This window comes from Brassica oleracea, chromosome C5 (genome assembly GCF_000695525.1).
Source record: "Brassica oleracea var. oleracea cultivar TO1000 chromosome C5, BOL, whole genome shotgun sequence".
NCBI lineage: Eukaryota > Viridiplantae > Streptophyta > Magnoliopsida > Brassicales > Brassicaceae > Brassica > Brassica oleracea.
In genome coordinates this window covers 10,368,097-10,385,154 of record NC_027752.1, presented here as the reverse complement: position 1 = coordinate 10,385,154, position 17,058 = coordinate 10,368,097, and the positions used below count along the sequence as shown (strand labels likewise).

General features: G+C 36.0%; 3 protein-coding genes and 1 long non-coding RNA gene across 4 annotated transcripts; 2 read left to right on the top strand and 2 right to left on the bottom strand.

Moving 5' to 3' along the window:
- Positions 1–3,614: 3,614 nt before the first annotated feature.
- On the bottom strand, positions 3,615–6,078 carry LOC106293157 (catalase-1-like). Its single transcript, XM_013728830.1, has 5 exons — positions 5,987–6,078; positions 5,736–5,832; positions 4,456–5,510; positions 4,178–4,267; positions 3,615–4,101 (listed from the first exon to the last, which is right to left on the bottom strand). Exons 1-5 carry the CDS (start codon positions 5,999–6,001, stop codon positions 3,880–3,882), a joined length of 1,479 nt encoding a protein of 492 aa, XP_013584284.1. The 5' UTR covers positions 6,002–6,078; the 3' UTR covers positions 3,615–3,879.
- Positions 6,079–6,356: 278 nt separating this feature from the next.
- On the top strand, positions 6,357–7,896 carry LOC106344485. The gene is made up of 4 exons (XM_013783855.1): positions 6,357–6,838; positions 7,140–7,244; positions 7,506–7,597; positions 7,857–7,896. Exons 1-4 carry the CDS (start codon positions 6,590–6,592, stop codon positions 7,894–7,896), a joined length of 486 nt encoding a protein of 161 aa, XP_013639309.1. The 5' UTR covers positions 6,357–6,589.
- Positions 7,897–8,179: 283 nt separating this feature from the next.
- Positions 8,180–9,946, top strand: LOC106294885. Its single transcript, XR_001260918.1, has 7 exons — positions 8,180–8,648; positions 8,734–8,814; positions 8,899–8,941; positions 9,037–9,119; positions 9,237–9,331; positions 9,419–9,490; positions 9,584–9,946. It is a non-coding gene; the product is annotated as an uncharacterized LOC106294885 (long non-coding RNA).
- Positions 9,881–14,847, bottom strand: LOC106294884 (catalase-3-like). The gene is made up of 8 exons (XM_013730577.1): positions 14,738–14,847; positions 12,093–12,189; positions 11,713–11,990; positions 10,827–11,603; positions 10,646–10,735; positions 10,476–10,543; positions 10,251–10,344; positions 9,881–10,165 (listed from the first exon to the last, which is right to left on the bottom strand). Exons 1-8 carry the CDS (start codon positions 14,750–14,752, stop codon positions 10,106–10,108), a joined length of 1,479 nt encoding a protein of 492 aa, XP_013586031.1. The 5' UTR covers positions 14,753–14,847; the 3' UTR covers positions 9,881–10,105.
- Between the last annotated feature and the right edge of the window lie 2,211 nt (positions 14,848–17,058).

Below are 17,058 nucleotides of genomic sequence, written 5' to 3'. Positions count from 1 at the left end.
AATTGGAATCTGGCCTTACTTAATAGTTTAAATTGTATACAATGCATAAAACAGCCAATAACCAGTCTCCAACAAAAGACAGACAAATGAACCAGGAATAAAATAATACTACATAAATAACTATAGATTTGCAAGGAAATCAAACTGATTTGGGATAAAAGAAAATAAAACTTAGCAAATACAAAATAAAGATTCTGATTACGGAGTTTTAAATTATTATCCGGCGAATAGAATCTCCTTTCATATGGTAGTGAAACGTATAAAAAATATTAAAACTTGCAACATTGATACAGTACGAACTACACAAGAAAAGAGCCCATTAAGTGCAAGGAAAAATGTAGACAGACGAATGATTGTAAGGTTTGGCCGAATCATTCACTCACAACTCAAATAACTGTGATAAATTTTTGCACGTTAGTTAGGTATAAAAACCTTTATACCTCTTTTTGGTACGGAGAAACAATTTTATATACGTTGAGTACATTGGTTGGTACGTAGACCTAGTAGACCAAGGCCCACGAAATTATACTCTGCATTATACACCTCAAGACTTAGATATTTTACAGCAGTTCCGTCACATGCAATCAAAGTAATGTCTCCTTGATTTCGTCATCAAGATTTTGACTTTGCCTAAAAATGGATCCGAGATCTTGTTAACGACAACCAAAACACGTTAGTTTATTCTGGTTTCTTCCTTAAACTGTTCTGATTTTTAAATACATACAAGTTTTTGGACCACTAGCTAACACAATTCACAATAACAACTCATTGGAAGATTAAATTAACAATCTCTTAAGATGCGCAACTTCGATCTATAATTTGGTACGCTAGAACTTAATAAGTTGTTTTTTTTTCTTTTGTGAAATTGAAAACTGTATTTTAGAACACCAATGGTATTTACTATTTTGAGACCTAAATAAAGATGGATATACACTCTAACCGGTTAACTAGTACTCCAAGCATGATTATTTGGTGTTGGCAGATCATGTTGTACTAGTTAGTTTAGTTATGCAAAGATACGTTAGAATACCTGCCACAGCAGAGAAGGTACTAATGTAACCTGGTATGGTATCAACATGACGATATTGTGGATTTAGATATTTTTTGTTACAAAAAACAAATCCTTACAACTTAAAACCATAAGAAAAATGGATGATTCAAACTCATTATTAAAATATTTAAAATTAAACTTTGTAGCTAGTTAAATCCACAAAATGGTAGCGTCTAACCTCTACGCATATGTTAATACGTAATCTGGAGGATATATATTCTTTTTTAATAACTTAGACACTGCAGTTATACTTTTTGTTTCCACTGCAGTCATACTTCAAAGCATACATGGAAGTGATAATAATTGGTGATTAAGTTTTTCTATACAGGTTTTCTGTGGAACCATGTGCTGATACCTAATTTGAGCTGAGCTTCTTTTAAGACCAAAAGTAGTGGTCGAGACATCAGATTAGTCAGACTGTATTAGCTAATTAAAGTTTAGACCAAGTTGTTAAAGAATATAAAATTAAAATGGGCTGATCTCATTTTTCTTTTTCATTCCCACTAGCAGCGGAATAATTAGCAACCCCACTCCCCACATAAAAAATATAAATTGTAATATGCGATCTTGCATCCTAACAATGACCAATTAAAAGTTCCGAAGTGATGACTATAATATGAACATACTTGAGAAAACTTTTGTTTTTAATCATGATCGTGCGTCTGACTTTATACCCACAATAATATTCCAACTACAAGCTCACGTCATAGATGCAAATCTGGAATAATTAATTACTAGGTTAAGATGGGATAAACATTATACATAAAAAATATTTATGTATTATATGTTTTTACATATAATAAAATAATAAATATACATTTAATTAAAAATCAATAATTATTACATATATAATTATAATTAAATTGGTGTGAACATATAAATCAATTTTATTAATCCAAACAATATTTTTTCTATTTGATAAAATCTATAATTACATTTAAATGATATTAACATACATAGTATATTTTTATTATTAATGTCTATTAAATGATGTTTTCTACTCATATGGTTTTCTGATCATTTGTATTTTTTATAGTACTACTTTTCATCTTTACCGCTACTAAAGGGACATTTTCAAAAATATCTTCTTAATTAAGTAGCAAAAGACTCTTATACCCTTGTTATCTATATATAATCAATTATTATTTAAAAAATAATAATAATAATAGAAAAATATTTTTTTTTTATGTTTTCGAATTATACTTTTTCAAATTCGAACTTTTTTATAATTTTTTTTTTTGAATTTGTTTTCGAAATATTTTTTTATTCTTTTCAAAATTTATTTTTTCAAATTGAAAATTATGTTTGAAACTATTTTTTTTAAAATTTTATATATTTTTTAAGTATTTATTTATATATTTATTAGAATTCTAAATTTCACATTCCAAAAAACCTACCCCACCCTTTAACTCTAAAACCTAAGTCATAGGGGTATATATGTCTTTTACCCTTCATTAAAAGTGAAGGTAAGAGTGGTTAGTGTAAACATGAAAAGTGGTACAATGAATGTGGTAATTGTGACAATTTCTCTCATTAAACATACATTTTCAAAAATACATTCTTCATTAAAAGACAAAATATTTTATATTCTTACTCTAAATATATATAATAAATAATTAATTAAATAAATAAATACATTAAAAAAATTAAAAAAATATTTTTTATGTTTTCGAATTATATTTCTTCAAATTTAAACTTTTTTATAATTTTTTTTTTAAAATTCGAAAAGTCTTTTTGAATTTTTTTTTAAAAGATTAACATTTTAAATTTTAAAACGGTATATAAATATATATCTTTTAATATTAATAATTAATTAAATTAGACTTTTTACTTATATAATTTTGTAATCATTTGTATTTTTTCACAACAAAAATTTTAAACCATGGATCACAAAATTTGAATATGAGACTTTTAACAGTTTTAGTATTTTATAGTTGTTTTAAAAATTTTAAATTATAACATATACAAAAAAATCTAAATTTTTATTATATAGTTAATGTAGTTGTTTAATTGATTTTAATAGTTTAAAATTAAACAATTATGATAGAAGATACATTAATTTTTATCAAATCTTTATTATTCAAAATGATTAATTGTCATATATATTTTAGCCGTATTAGAAAATTTCGTAACTTTTATTTAAGGAAATAATAAAGAACATTAATAATGAATTTATGGTTAGTTTAATAAAAAATTTATTATATAATTAAATGGACCGACCTATTTCTCTAATGATTTTAAGAATCATCCTAGTGATGACACATGACTACCAAAAGAAGTTCTAATGTTTTTCAAAATAATATATAGGGGATAAGCACACTAATTCGAGATCAAAATATAAAACGAATAAATCCATTTGAAGTAGCCCAACGGATTATATATCTTGTAAATTATATATAACCCAAACAGCTTCTTATTATTTGCCTTACAAAATATTTGTTGATATTTGGAAAAGAAGATTACAAAATAGAAATTAGAGCTTCTTCAACGTAGAAATTCTCGTTGAATATAAATCTCAAAATAACAATTTTTTTTAAAAAGTGGGAAAATTAAAAATAAAATAAAATAAAATAAAATAGAATACTTATAGGAACCTACTAACCATTTATCAGTTTACAAACGGCTTTAATTATTTAACAAAAAACATATCAAAATAGTTCATAGCTGAGAAACTTATTTTGAATATCTCAGCACTGGAAGTGATTTATATACCCTTCTATAAAAGTTTTATCGTCACTGCTTTATTTTATGTATCTATTACCAAAGAGATTACTTCGAAACCAATGCGTACGAGGAGCATGTTCTGTTACGGGGGCATTCTTAAGTCTTTAAAAGTTTGGGCTCACGTTAAGACGAGTGGCTAGTTTCTGTCCAAGAGATTCGTCTGCCTTAGTCCAGTTAGAGATCCAAATGCTGCGGATTTCGTGCGTGACACGAGGCTCAGCAAGTGCATCAACAAAACGCTTCACGAACCTCTCTTGCCTGTCTGCATCCCAGGATCTGTATCTTTCCCCTGGCTGCTTGAAGTTGTTTTCCTTCTCGATCATGCACTGTCATATAAAGAGTAACATTTGTTATACAACTTTCTTATGTGTACGTTAATTATGCATGGAGATGAACTATGACCTTCTCACGGTTTCCAGCGCAGGCAATAGGATTTTGAGGGTATTTTTCAGCATGGCGAACCGGGTTCAACCTTGAAGGGAAGTAATTCACCTGGAAATCAACTCAAGCAGTTCATATTAAACTTAAAAAATGATTGTGAAATAAGCATTTTAAAGAGTTGATTAGGGCACATTGAGATCTTTTTCAAAGAAACTCCCACAAAAAAAAAGTAACAACATTTTAATAGGCAAGTCTCTCAAAAAAAAAACTTGAGAGATTCTCAATTCGGATAATCTTACCTCCTCATCTCTGTGCATGAAGTTCATGAGACCCTCATGGTGATTGTTATGGTGAGCACACTTTGGAGCATTGACAGGTAGTTGGAGATAGTTTGGTCCTAGACGGTGCCTTTGACTATCAGCATAGGAGAAGATCCTGCTCTGGAGTAGCTTGTCATCTGAATAATGGAAACCAGGAACCACAATAGCAGGGCAGAAAGCAAGCTGCTCATTCTCATTAAAGAAGTTGTCAATGTTTTTGTTCAAAACCAAGCGGCCAACAGGCTGGAGAGGCAAGATATCTTCAGGCCAGATCTTTGTAACATCAAGTGGATCAAAATCAAATTTGTCTTCATGGTCAGGATCTATGACTTGAATGAACATATGCCACTCTGGAAAGCTCCCAGCTGCAATGGAGTCATAGAGATCCTTAGTTGCATGGCTGTGATTGGTTCCTCCAACTCTGATAGCTTCCTCATCAGACAAGCATTTAACCGGACAAGTGGGTTTCCAGTGAAACTTCACGAAATGAGCTTTTCCAGCTTTGTTGATTAGGACATAAGTGTTGACACCAAAGCCGTCCATGTGCCTGTAGTCCTGTGGGATGCCGACATCGTCAAACAGGAATGAAAACATGTGAAGACTCTCAGGGTGGTGTGAGAAGAAGTCCAGTATCCTCCAGTTCTCCTGAATGTGAGACTTGGGGTTTGGTTTCAGCGCATGGACCATGTCAGGGAACTTCATTCCATCTCGGACAAAGAAGACAGGGAAGTTGTTTCCAACAAGATCCAAGTTCCCTTCTCTGGTGTAAAACTTGACGGCGAAACCACGAGGATCCCTGAGAGTCTCGGGGCTGCCACGCTCATGGATTACAGTAGAGAAACGAGCAATGACAGGAGTCTGAACACCAGTGCCTCGAAGGAAATCAGCACAAGAAAGGTTTGAAATGTCATGAGTGACTTCAAAGAAACCTTTGGCACTGGCACCTCTCGCATGAACAACCCTCTCAGGAATCCTTTCCCTGTCAAAGTTGGCTAGTTTCTCGATCAGATGATAGTCTTCCAGTAGGATTGGACCTGACAAGATATAAAAACCATATAGCTTCACATATCTAACCAAACAAGCTAAAAGAATAAACATTAAGAGTAACATAAAATTTTGGCATAGAAACCATAGTTTCTATATATATATATATATATACTAATTGCTTTATTTCGCATAAATTTTATTAATATAAGAATATAACATAAGTATTTGGCATAGAAACCATAGTTTATATATATATAAGTTAAAAGAGGCACCTCTGGGTCCAACAGTCAAAGAGGCGTTGTTGTTCCAGACTGGAGCACCAGAGTTTGTAGTCCAGAAGGGCGAATCGTGAGCGCTTGAAGGACGTACCTGCACCCAACAATTGATCCATCATCATCAGAAGACAAATGTAATTGAAGAAAAATCTTGGCAAATGATGATGTTTCCTAATACATGACAGTACCACCACAAAGTATATGATAAATCAACCATTATATTCAAGTATTCTTCAACATGAACATACCCTTTCAGGATCCATTATGCAAAAGACTGATTTGATCCGAACTTAGCTTCCTTGTGGTGTAATGTATTGTTGTATCTACGTTATCGGCGTGTGTTGCCTCCACTGTTTCCTACACGTTCTTATAGCGCGATCAAACATATCTTATTTTTAGCCCACCGTAGAAAAATGAGACAATATATCTAGAAATGGTCGTGTGGGTACCACGTGATTGTCCCACAATGACCATTTTCTCGAATTAGTAGCCCAGCCATTATACGACGTGTGGATAATAACGTCTTTGCTTTAGCTATAATTAGACAAGCCTTTGTTTTCATTTCATAGTATCCTTCAAAATAAAATATATTTATTACTTTCCACCATAATAAGCTATTTAGAGCACAATTAGACAGGGTTTTTAGGATATTTGTGATTTAAAGAAAAAGAAAAATTGTAATTAAATCAAAAGGCGTCTCTTAATTAAGGGATGGAAGAGCCGTTCCTTAGAGTACACGTGTCGAGCACACGGCGTTGAAAAAAAAAACCGAAGTCTTCTGTTCTTCGTCTCTTCCTCTCTATCGCTTGGCTTTCGAAAATGCAGACCAATTCGGAAAGAGAGCGACATAGATGATTTTTTTTTGTTGTGGATTCCCTCCGATTGAGGAGATATGGCCGGAGCTAATGCTGACGATGATCGTAACAACCGCCGGATTGCTAGCCAATCGACGGATTCCGCCGCAGATGTCCCTGGAAAACGCGGGAACGAGGATGCTTCGTCTCTTGTTGAAATCTCGTGCTCGATTTGCCTCGAGTTGGTGGTCGACGACGGTTCCAGATCCAGTGCTAAGCTCCAATGTGGTCACCAATTCCATTTGGGTATTTCCTTCATTTTCTCTATCAGAATTGATTAAATATGATTTCGTTTGATCCTGTTTTCTGGTTATATTGATTCCCGGATCCAATTCAATTTCATCTTAGACCATAATCAAAGTGTAATTTATGTTGAATCAATGACTTAAAGGCTTGTCTCTTTTGCTTAGCTATAATCAATCCTTTGTGTGTTATCCTCTAATGGTAGATTTGAAGTATAAAAGATGTGAAATTTCGATATGAACACTAGCATATGAGAATATAGCTTATATAAATGCAATACCCTAACTATCGTAATGTTGAAAAGGGTCAGTGGTTGTTTGCAAATGGCTCTACTCGGCTGTTTCCTGAGTTTGTCATGGAAGATTGGATCCCCGAAGAAGATTTGTATGCTTTAAGCTATCCAGAGATGGTAAACTTTGTGCAACCATATATGTTTTCTTTTCCTGTACATGAAAACTGTGCTTTTATCATACAACCCCCTTACTTCTATCAACTATATGAGATCTTTATCTGTATTTTGATCTAGAAGAAGGTGATGCTTAGATCAATTGTCACCTTTCGTTTGATCTAACGCTTTGATCGTTAGATCGTGTTTTTTTGGTTCACGTGATATGATCTTTTTTGGTTTACTTCAATTGCATTGAAAACAATTGCTTTGATATGTGGACAGGGTTTTGTTTTGGTGTGTAGTGAGCTTCAAGTGCTCTCACTGCAAATCCACCCTTCAAGTCAGTTTCTTTCTTCCCCCTTTCATCACTCTCTGTATATGAATATGAATGAATGTTTGATAATAACTTGGATTGTCTACGTTGATGTTTTCATATGTCTGTTCTTCCTTCTTCTCTCATGTTTTTCCTTCACATGTGTTTTTGTTAAAAAAAATTTTAAGAACCTTTAAATAAGAGACTCCCATTGGAGCACAAAAATATTGGTTTCTCTTAACTAGGTCTTTTAAGTAACTTTAATAATTAAAAATAATTAAGAGACCCAAAGTGGGTTTTTGGGTTAATGATACTCTTAGAGCATCAGCAGTGGGTCTCACACAATCTCTTGTCAAATAAATAGAAGAAAAAAATAAGAAAAAGATGAAAGAGAAAAAAGGTAAAAGGAGAGAGACATATACGTTCATAAAGGTACTCTAACAAAAATGAGAAGATATTTTCTCCACTTGTCATCTAATAAGTGATTATAATTTATTTTTACTTAAAATTTATTTATTTAACTAATTTATATTATTAAATAATGATGAAAGGTGATGGGAAGAAACTTACCCAATGTTGATGCTCGCAGTATGCAATTCCTGTATCTTAGCATTAACTGATTTAAAAAAAAAAATTGGGTAAATTAAGAGAAAACATATCTTAATTAGGGGAAGGAAGATACCGTGTCTTGAGACACATGTTGTGTTATGGGTGTTCAGAAGCAAACCCGTGTCTCTCTCCTTTCTTCGATTTCGTTGAAATCACAGCAACTCTCCGACGGCGATTTCTTCATCTCTCAACGATCTGATGATGGATTCAGCGTCTCTCTCGTCGGACTCGTCGTCTCTGTCGGACTCTCGTCTGTCTCGTCGGACTCGCGTCTGTACCGATCAAGTGACATGAAGCTCTTTCGAAGAAGAGAACTACGTCGGACTCGTCGTATTGACTTGTTTCTTTGATTTCGGATGTCTTTTGTGGAATATATCATTCTTCTTGGTTAGCATTATTCACTTGTTATTGACACGAGTCCTCAATCTTGGTTGTTACTTGTTACTTGACTGTTTTGCTGTAGAACTACACTGGTGACAAGGCAATTGGGAAAGTGTGAGAAGGTCTGTTTGAATCTTGAGATAGTTTTAAACTTTTAACAATCTCTTTAGCTAATACGTTTTGGTCTCGATCATTTGGTTACCACAGTACTTCCTAGAGCTAATGAAGGTGCCACGAGTAGAATCGAAGATGAGAGTGTTTTCCTTCAAGATTCAATTCGGCACTCAGGTCTGGTGGTATTACTGTTATTGATTCAGTGTCTATGTAGTTTTGAATTAGTGGTCTTATTGTTAATGAATGATTTATATGCAGATAATAGAATTCAAAAAATGCCGTAAATTCCGCGTGTGATGAGGTCAGATGCTTGCAAGAACTAACTCCAATATTTTCTTTAGTCCATATATATATTTCTCGTTCTTAGCCTTTTTGTCCTCATTGCTTGTTCACCAGGTTCGTACTTCACAAAAGCTAAAAGAAATTATGAAAAAAGATTCTTTACCTGGGGAACACATTGAACCAAGGAACTGCGAGGGGTAAGATTTATCTGTTCAATGTGGGCTTGATCTAGGAATGGGTGCCTTTGTTACTTGTTTTGTCTGAACGCATATCCTTTGTTGTTGATAAAAACCGTTGTTCTGCTTTCTGTGCAGGCGCTGCAGTGGGATTCAAGTTGGACAGTTTATTAAAACTAAGCGATACACGTGCTGCTAACAGCAAGATGACTCTCATGCACTATCTTTGCAAGGTAAAAAGCACAATCTCAAAAAGCAACCTTTAGGTTCTTCTGTTGAGGGTTGTTTTTAGAAAATGGTCTGAACATCTCTTTCTCCAGGTCCTTGCTTCCAAGGGATCAGATCTACTGGACTTCCATAAGGATCTTGGAAGTCTTGAATCAGCTTCAAAGGTTTGCCTTTGTGTTGTTGTGGCTTTGTGCTTTATCTTTCCTCTATCCATTGGTTGTAATTGGCTCAGTCATTTGATTTTCCTGTTGATTCAGATACAATTGAAGTCGCTGGCGGAGGAAATGTAAGTTGTCAACCTTTACTAGACCCCAATCTATTACATTTGAAAATATGTTTGATCTTGAAATGTATGTTAATGTCTTTCTAATAATCAATAAATTTGAAGTTTAATAACAAAATGTTTAAGATTTTTTTTTAAGAACCATTAAATAAGAAACTTGCATTGGACCACACAAATATACCATCTCTTAACTAAATCTCTAAAACTCACTTTTCCAACTAAAAATTATTAAAAAAAAGATTAAGAACCCCTAAATGAATATGTGGGATAATGTTGCTCTTACATACTCCTTCAAGAAACATTGATTTATTCTCAAGAGATTACAAAGAGAGTGACAGTAAAACATGAGGAAACATCGGTTTAGAAGATTACATGCATCATTATTACACAGACACGAAATAATAGCCCAGGAAATAATTTTATTAAGGAATTTAACGACCGACAGATGATAGATAGATCACGATTATACTTTTTGGACGACAAGCAAATATGAAGATTAGATGCTTGGCCTAACGTTGAGACGGCTTGCAAGCTTCTGTCCCAAAGATCGATCAGCCTGAGATAAAGAGATTAAGAATGTTAGTTTAGCTAAAATTCAACAAAAAATATATAAGCAGAGATTTAATGTTTCTTGTCCTGACCTGAGACCAGTAAGAGATCCAGATGCTACGGATCTCATGAGTGAGACGTGGCTCTGACAGAATCTCTACCCATCTCTTAACAAACCGGTCTTGCCTGTAGTGACCATAAATATAACATTTGAAGTTTAGTAATTTAAGCTTTCTCAAGTGAGTTTATGTAAGAGAGTTTTTTTTTTTTGGGCTAAATTTTGAGAGTTATGTAAGAGAGTTGAGACTTCTTTTAACCTGTCTGGTGCCCATGATCTGTATCTATCTCCAGGTTGCTTGAAGTTGTTCTCTTTCTTGATGATACACTGCAAACACATAAGCAATGCAAAGGCTATTTTAGGAGACAATTCAACTAAAATAAGATAAGGTTTTGAAGATTTAAAGGAGACATGGCGTGCATCACGAACCTTTGTTCGGATTCCAGTGTAAGACTTGTTAGGGATAGGAACTTTCTCTGCGCAGCGGACAGGATCAAACTTTGAGGGATAATAATTGATCTACAAAAAAAAGCAAACAACCAATAAATATTTTGATTTTCAAGTAAAAAGACCAACAAGTTTATCTCAAGTGGTGGTACTAAAGACATACCTCCTCATCTCTATGCATGAAGTTCATAAAACCTTCATGGTGATTGTTGTGGTGAGCACATTTGGGAGCATTGACCGGTAACTGCAGATAATTTGGTCCAAGACGATGTCTCTGAGTGTCACCATAAGCAAAGATCCTACACTGGAGCAGCTTATCATCTGAGTAGTAAATCCCAGGAACCACAAGACCAGGGTTGAAAGCAAGCTGCTCAGTTTCATTGAAGAAGTTGTCAATGGTCCTGTTCAAAACCAAGCGACCAACGGGCTGCAAAGGCAAGATATCCTCAGGCCAGATCTTGGTCACATCAAGTGGGTCGAAATCAAACTTATCCTCATCCGCAGGATCCATTGTCTGGATGAAAAGCTTCCACTCAGGATAGTTACCAGATGCAATGGCGTCATGGAGATCCTTAGTTGCATGGCTGTGATTGGCTCCACCAACCACCTTTGCCTCTTCATCAGACAGATTCTTGATCCCACAAGTTGGTTTCCAGTGGAACTTCACAAAGAGAACTTTTCCGGATTTGGAAACTAGAGTGTAGGTGTGGACACCGAAGCCTTCCATGTGCCTGTAGTCTTGTGGGATGCCAACATCATCAAACATCCAGCACCAAGTGAGCAAGCTCTCTGGTAAGTGGGACATGTAGTCCAGTATCCTCCAGTACTCTTGGATGTTTGTCTTTGGGTTTGGTTTCAGCGCGTGGACAACATCCGGGAACTGGATCCCGTCACGGATGAAGAACACCGGAGTGTTGTTCCCAACAAGATCAAAGTTTCCCTGAATACCAGTAGCAAGTCAGTTTTTTATCTGTTGCGTTGATATTAATTCTCATAAAAGTCAAATATATAGATACATTTAATAAAAAAGTAAAAAAAAAAATCTTTACCTCTCTGGTGTAAAACTTGACAGCGAACCCACGAATATCCCTCATGGTCTCAGGACTGGCACGCTCGTGAACTACGGTGGAGAAACGGACGATGACCGGAGTTTGAACACCGGGGGCTCTGAGGAAGTCAGCACAAGTGAGGTTTGAAATGTCATGTGTGACCTCAAAGAAACCCTTAGCACTGATTCCTCTGGCGTGAACCACTCTCTCAGGGATCCTCTCTCTGGTGAAGTTGGCAACCTTCTCGATCAGATGGTAATCCTCAAGAAGAACCGGACCTTCCCACAACAAAAATAACAAAATTTTAGAAAACTCATCACTCTCATTAACAAGATCCTAGCTCTAAACTCTTAAAGTATAGGTTTACAGTTTCGAAATACCTCTTTCTCCGATGGTGAGGGACGAGATGTTGTTCGAGACTGGAGCACCACCGTTTGTGGTGTAGAATGGAGAGTTGTACGCGCTCGATGGACGATACTGCAAGCATCATTATTCGATTGTTCATCAGCATACGGTGAATCCCTAACTTCAGTTGGAAGATATCACTTTCTATTAACCGCGTCTTTTTCTATTAACAATCCCAAATTTAAATTTTATGACGCAACCCGAACAAAAACGAAACCCGGTTCACCGGGTCGGATCCGGATACGGTGAAACCCTAACTTCGATTGTTCATCAGCATACGGTGAAACCCTAACTTCGGTTGACAGATAAGCTTTTAATTTTGGGTGGTAAAAACAGTACCATGTCGAAGATATAGGGTTATTAAATAAAACTTTTTTTTTTTGAAAAAGTTATTAAGTAAAACTTATCATATAAAACTAAAAAAGTTATTCGATTATTGCTTTGCTTTTAAAGTCTTTCGTATATTCAAGTTTTTTTTTTGATGGATAGATGAACATTTTTTATAGTACGAATAACTACGACAATCCTCATATACAGGTTAACGTTTGTTAAAAACAATATTTCATACTATCTACTTGCGGATTGGATGGTCATAGATATGTGTTTTCATTAAGACGAAATATACTTATGTACGATTAATCATATGAATAGATCTAATTTTAGTTAGATTTATTTATGTTTTGATTAATCTATCGTCTAGATTTGATTACTCAGGTGTGTAGATCTGATTAATCAGATAATCACTAAAATAGTATACGGTCAGACGTATAAACAATCGAGTAAACACCCTTTTTAGAACACACGTGTTTAATAAACAGTTTTTTTTTTTTTTTTGGTCAAAAATAAACAGTTAAAAACACAAACAACAAAATAACTTCTAAAATCATATATAGAATAAAAACTATCAAATACAAAGGACTAAGGGGTCGCTTCCTCGCTCCAGCAATCGTCTCTTCCTCCTCCGCCTCCGCCGATTCGTACGTATCTGTTGACGGAAAGAGTCTTAACTACCAAAGCCAACGGAGATTGAGAGGAGGAGGAGGGAGGGGGTTTCGTTGCAGAGGCCACCGTGGGTAAAATCGGAGCTGGTGAGAGGGAATCTCGTGGAGATTGTATCGACTGAGTCTCGTCTTCTTCCTCCATCATCGTCAGATCGATGCGAAATTCGAAGTTTTGAGTAGATCTGAGATTGTTCTCACCGGCGAAGAAGGGATAAGATCGCCGGATGAGTAATCTCTCCGTTATTGACCCGATTTTAAATTGACGGATGGAGGAGAAAAGAGCGGAGACGGCTGAGGAATTCGGCGAGGAGAGAGAGGAGTATGAGAGGGAGTGCCTTGTCGGAGCTCTGGATTGGAGCCATCATCCAAGGTGGTTTCCTCGCTTGGAGGGACGACGCGCTCGCGTGGAGGCCGTGGCGTGAGAAGATCGGATTGCATGTTCGAGTTGTGGTTCCGGGAGATGGAGGCTACCACAGATCCGTCGTCGCCGGCTTTTCTCCGGGGGGTGGAGGCTCCTTCAGCTCCGCCGACGCCGGTTCAAGTTCCCGGGAAGGGAGTCTTCCTTAGATTTACCTTCGCCGGTTTGGTGACGGAGTGCGGATGCTTTCATAGATCCGCGCTGCCGATGAGAAACCCGAAGCTTTTGGGTCAAGGTTACTATTGTTCGTTTAGTGCGAAGCTAGAAGTGGTTACTGTCTAGGTGGTTCTGGGACAGGGCGGAGGAGTTCTCGTTTTGATGATGAAGCTCTCCGCCGAGGTGAAGTCGGTCAAGTCAACAATTAGGTGGTTCTCGATGCGCGCGTCTAGGGTTTTAAGCGGTTCAAAGGCGGAGATGATCTCGTGTTTCGATTGATCTCTTCCGCGTGTTGACAGTGCGGGTAGAACGATGATTTCTCTAGTGGTTGGAAGTTTGGTTGTGTCGGGGGAGATCTCGATGGTTTGAGAAAGACCTCCGACATGTTGTAAAAGCAAGGTAAATAGGTGGTTTCGGTGGAGGCTCTGCGGGTATCTGAGCTCCGGCGAAACGAGCGGTCCGGCGATCTCTTCCGGTTTCTTCCGGAGTCGATGAAGGGCAAGTTGAGGCGGAGAAACGCATGCCGGTCTGAATGGTGTAGATCATCCCACGTGTCTTTTCCTCTGCTTCCTTGTTTCTCTCATGGACCTTGATCGTCCGGTTTTGTAAGGTTGGGCCGAGGGGCCGTCTAAGTTGTTTGGGGCTTCGGCCGTATGTTGTAGCCCGTTTATGTTTGGGCCTTTGGTGTTTCTGTTGTATCTGAGAGTGACACATTTGCTTTTAATAATATAAACCTGATGGAAAAAAAAAAAACTTCTAAAATATAGGGTAGCTAGGAACAATAACACAATAAACGTTTTAAAGATAGCCAGCGAAGAAAATCAACATCACCCACCTTATAGATAAAACAATCATAGAAGCTAAGCAACACATTTTTGTGTTCCAGTAGCTCAGCAACTTTTGGGAAAAAAAAACATGTTAAGGGTAAGATCTAACGGAGTTTAACTTTCTTTTTATTATTAAACCAGTGAAAAAAACAACCATAATGAATCATGATTTATTTAAGACACACACACGCACAAAAGAGTCAAGAAGAACATGGTACCTTGTAAGGATCCATGGTGATGAAGAAGCTTTGATGATCCCCAAAGCTAACTTTTGAGGTTTTGGTAGTGAGAGTGATAAGATCCTGTGTAGATATATATAGTGGATCGCGTGTACCACGCTCGGTAATGGCGGTCCCAAGTGGAAGGCTATAATTGTTATTCCCATATCAATTTATCGATACAGTAAAAATGGGCCATTGTGTTATAAACCAAATGGTGATCGACCCATATCAGGTCCAAACCGTCCGGCCCATCAGCTATCCATCCGGCCAATTTGCTAATAACTTAGGCGAATGAGAGTTTACATTTATCTATACTTGATGTTTATCATTTTCCATATGTATTTAGGATAAGTATTATTTCTTATTCCTATTAGGAATATGATTTCCTTTTCTCTTATGACGGTCTAAATAAGACGGTCTAATACTTGTATAAATATAGACATCTGGTCATGAGTAATAATAAGCTTTCACAGCATCTCTTTTATAACACGTTATCAGCACGATAGCCTCTAACCCTAAGCCCCCACGAAATTCCTTAAACTCAGTCGAATATCACAAAACTGTAATTCCGACAGAACTTCAAAGAGATCGTTCTTCCAAACCGTGAGGACCCAGACGACGAGCAATATATCAACTTGAAGCTCTCGCCGAGACGAATCAGACGCTGCAAACCGCTTATCGATCTGACCACTGACGCACCGTCACGATCTGCTACATTAGCTCTTTCTAGACGTGATCAAGTAAACTAGACGTTCTCCTTCTTCCCTGTTCGAGATCCGACCAAGCAAGCAGCCCATCCGCGACCCGACTCGAAGAACGATCAGCTCGCGGCCTCCTTCTCTCTTTGGTGGTCCAAATCTACACTCCATAAGTTTCTAAAGGTAAAACTCGAAACTTAAAAAAACCTACACTGAATTTGGTTGATTGATAAAGATCTGAACCATTAAAATTTGAAGAACCCTAATCTAGGATAATAGAAACCCTAACATATGGAACTAAGTTTTGGTTAGATTGTTTTCATGTTAAGTTGATAGATCAATGGCTGTTAGGGTTGCTAGAACATTGATTGATCAGTAAGGGCATTGAAACCCTAAATCTAAATTATATCCGTTTCCTTTATGATGTTTTGAAAATCTGAAATATCAAAAACCTACAAAAACCTAAATTGATCTGACTGTTTTGATTTATTGATTTTGATGTATCTAAGGTTTAGGTTGCTAGATTAAAACCTTAAATTATCTTTGATGATTGTTTAAGTAAATAGAACTGTTTAGAATCGAATTTGATCTTAAAATTGTTAAATTGCTGAAAACCCTAATTTTTCTTTTTGCATAAATCGATTGATAAACAAGTTTCCATATTGTGATTAATTGTTTGAATATCGAATGAACTGATTAGGAAAATTGCTAGTTTTGATTAAAACCATAATCTGTTCAGAATTGTGAATTTCCTTTTGTGTTAAAAGTAGAAAATTTTCTTTTTCCTGAAATTTCCTTTTCTACTTGCTGGAAAATTTCCTTTTACTGTTAGGATTGCTAGATAATTGCTAAAATTGACTAATTGATCTGATTTAATTCTTTTGTAAAGCTTGATATTGATAAAATCAAACCGAAAAATGGGCCTTGAAACCCTAATATGATCTGATGATACTTGCATTATTATTATGATTGCTTGATCATACTAAATGTTTTAAGAAAAGTTAAAACATAAGAATTATTGATCTGCTCTCACATTGATTAAAAATCGGTCTGAATATGATTGTTGTTATGATTGATGCTTTGATTGCATTCAGATATAAAATCCGACCTCTAGAGTTGTTGCATCACAATTTTATAAGGTCGTGTGGCCTAAAGCATCATATAGACCTCGCATACTTGTTTTTCTCGCACCATGGTCGAGTAGTTAATTGTTTGGTCGAGAGACTTGTGAAACCGTATGCATTGATTTTATTGACTCGGTTGTATCTTGAACTGATTAATAATATGTTTCAGAAGTCGAAATTTGAGCTTTCGGATTATGTTGCCCTAAATCTCTCTGGAAATAATTATCTAGAATGGGTAATGAACACTTCAGTTGCCCTGAAGTCTAGAGGACTCGGGAAATGTATCATTGATGGCAATAATGCAGTTGAAAGTGAAAAGCATAGAGCCATAACAATTATGCGCTATCATCTCACTGAGGATCTAAGAGATCAGTACTTAAATATTGAGGATCCTTGTGACCTTTGGACAAAACTAAATTCCATATACTCAATGGCATTATGGCGAAAATCCATGAATGAATGGAAGATTCTCAGGTTCCAGGATTTTGAATCCGTG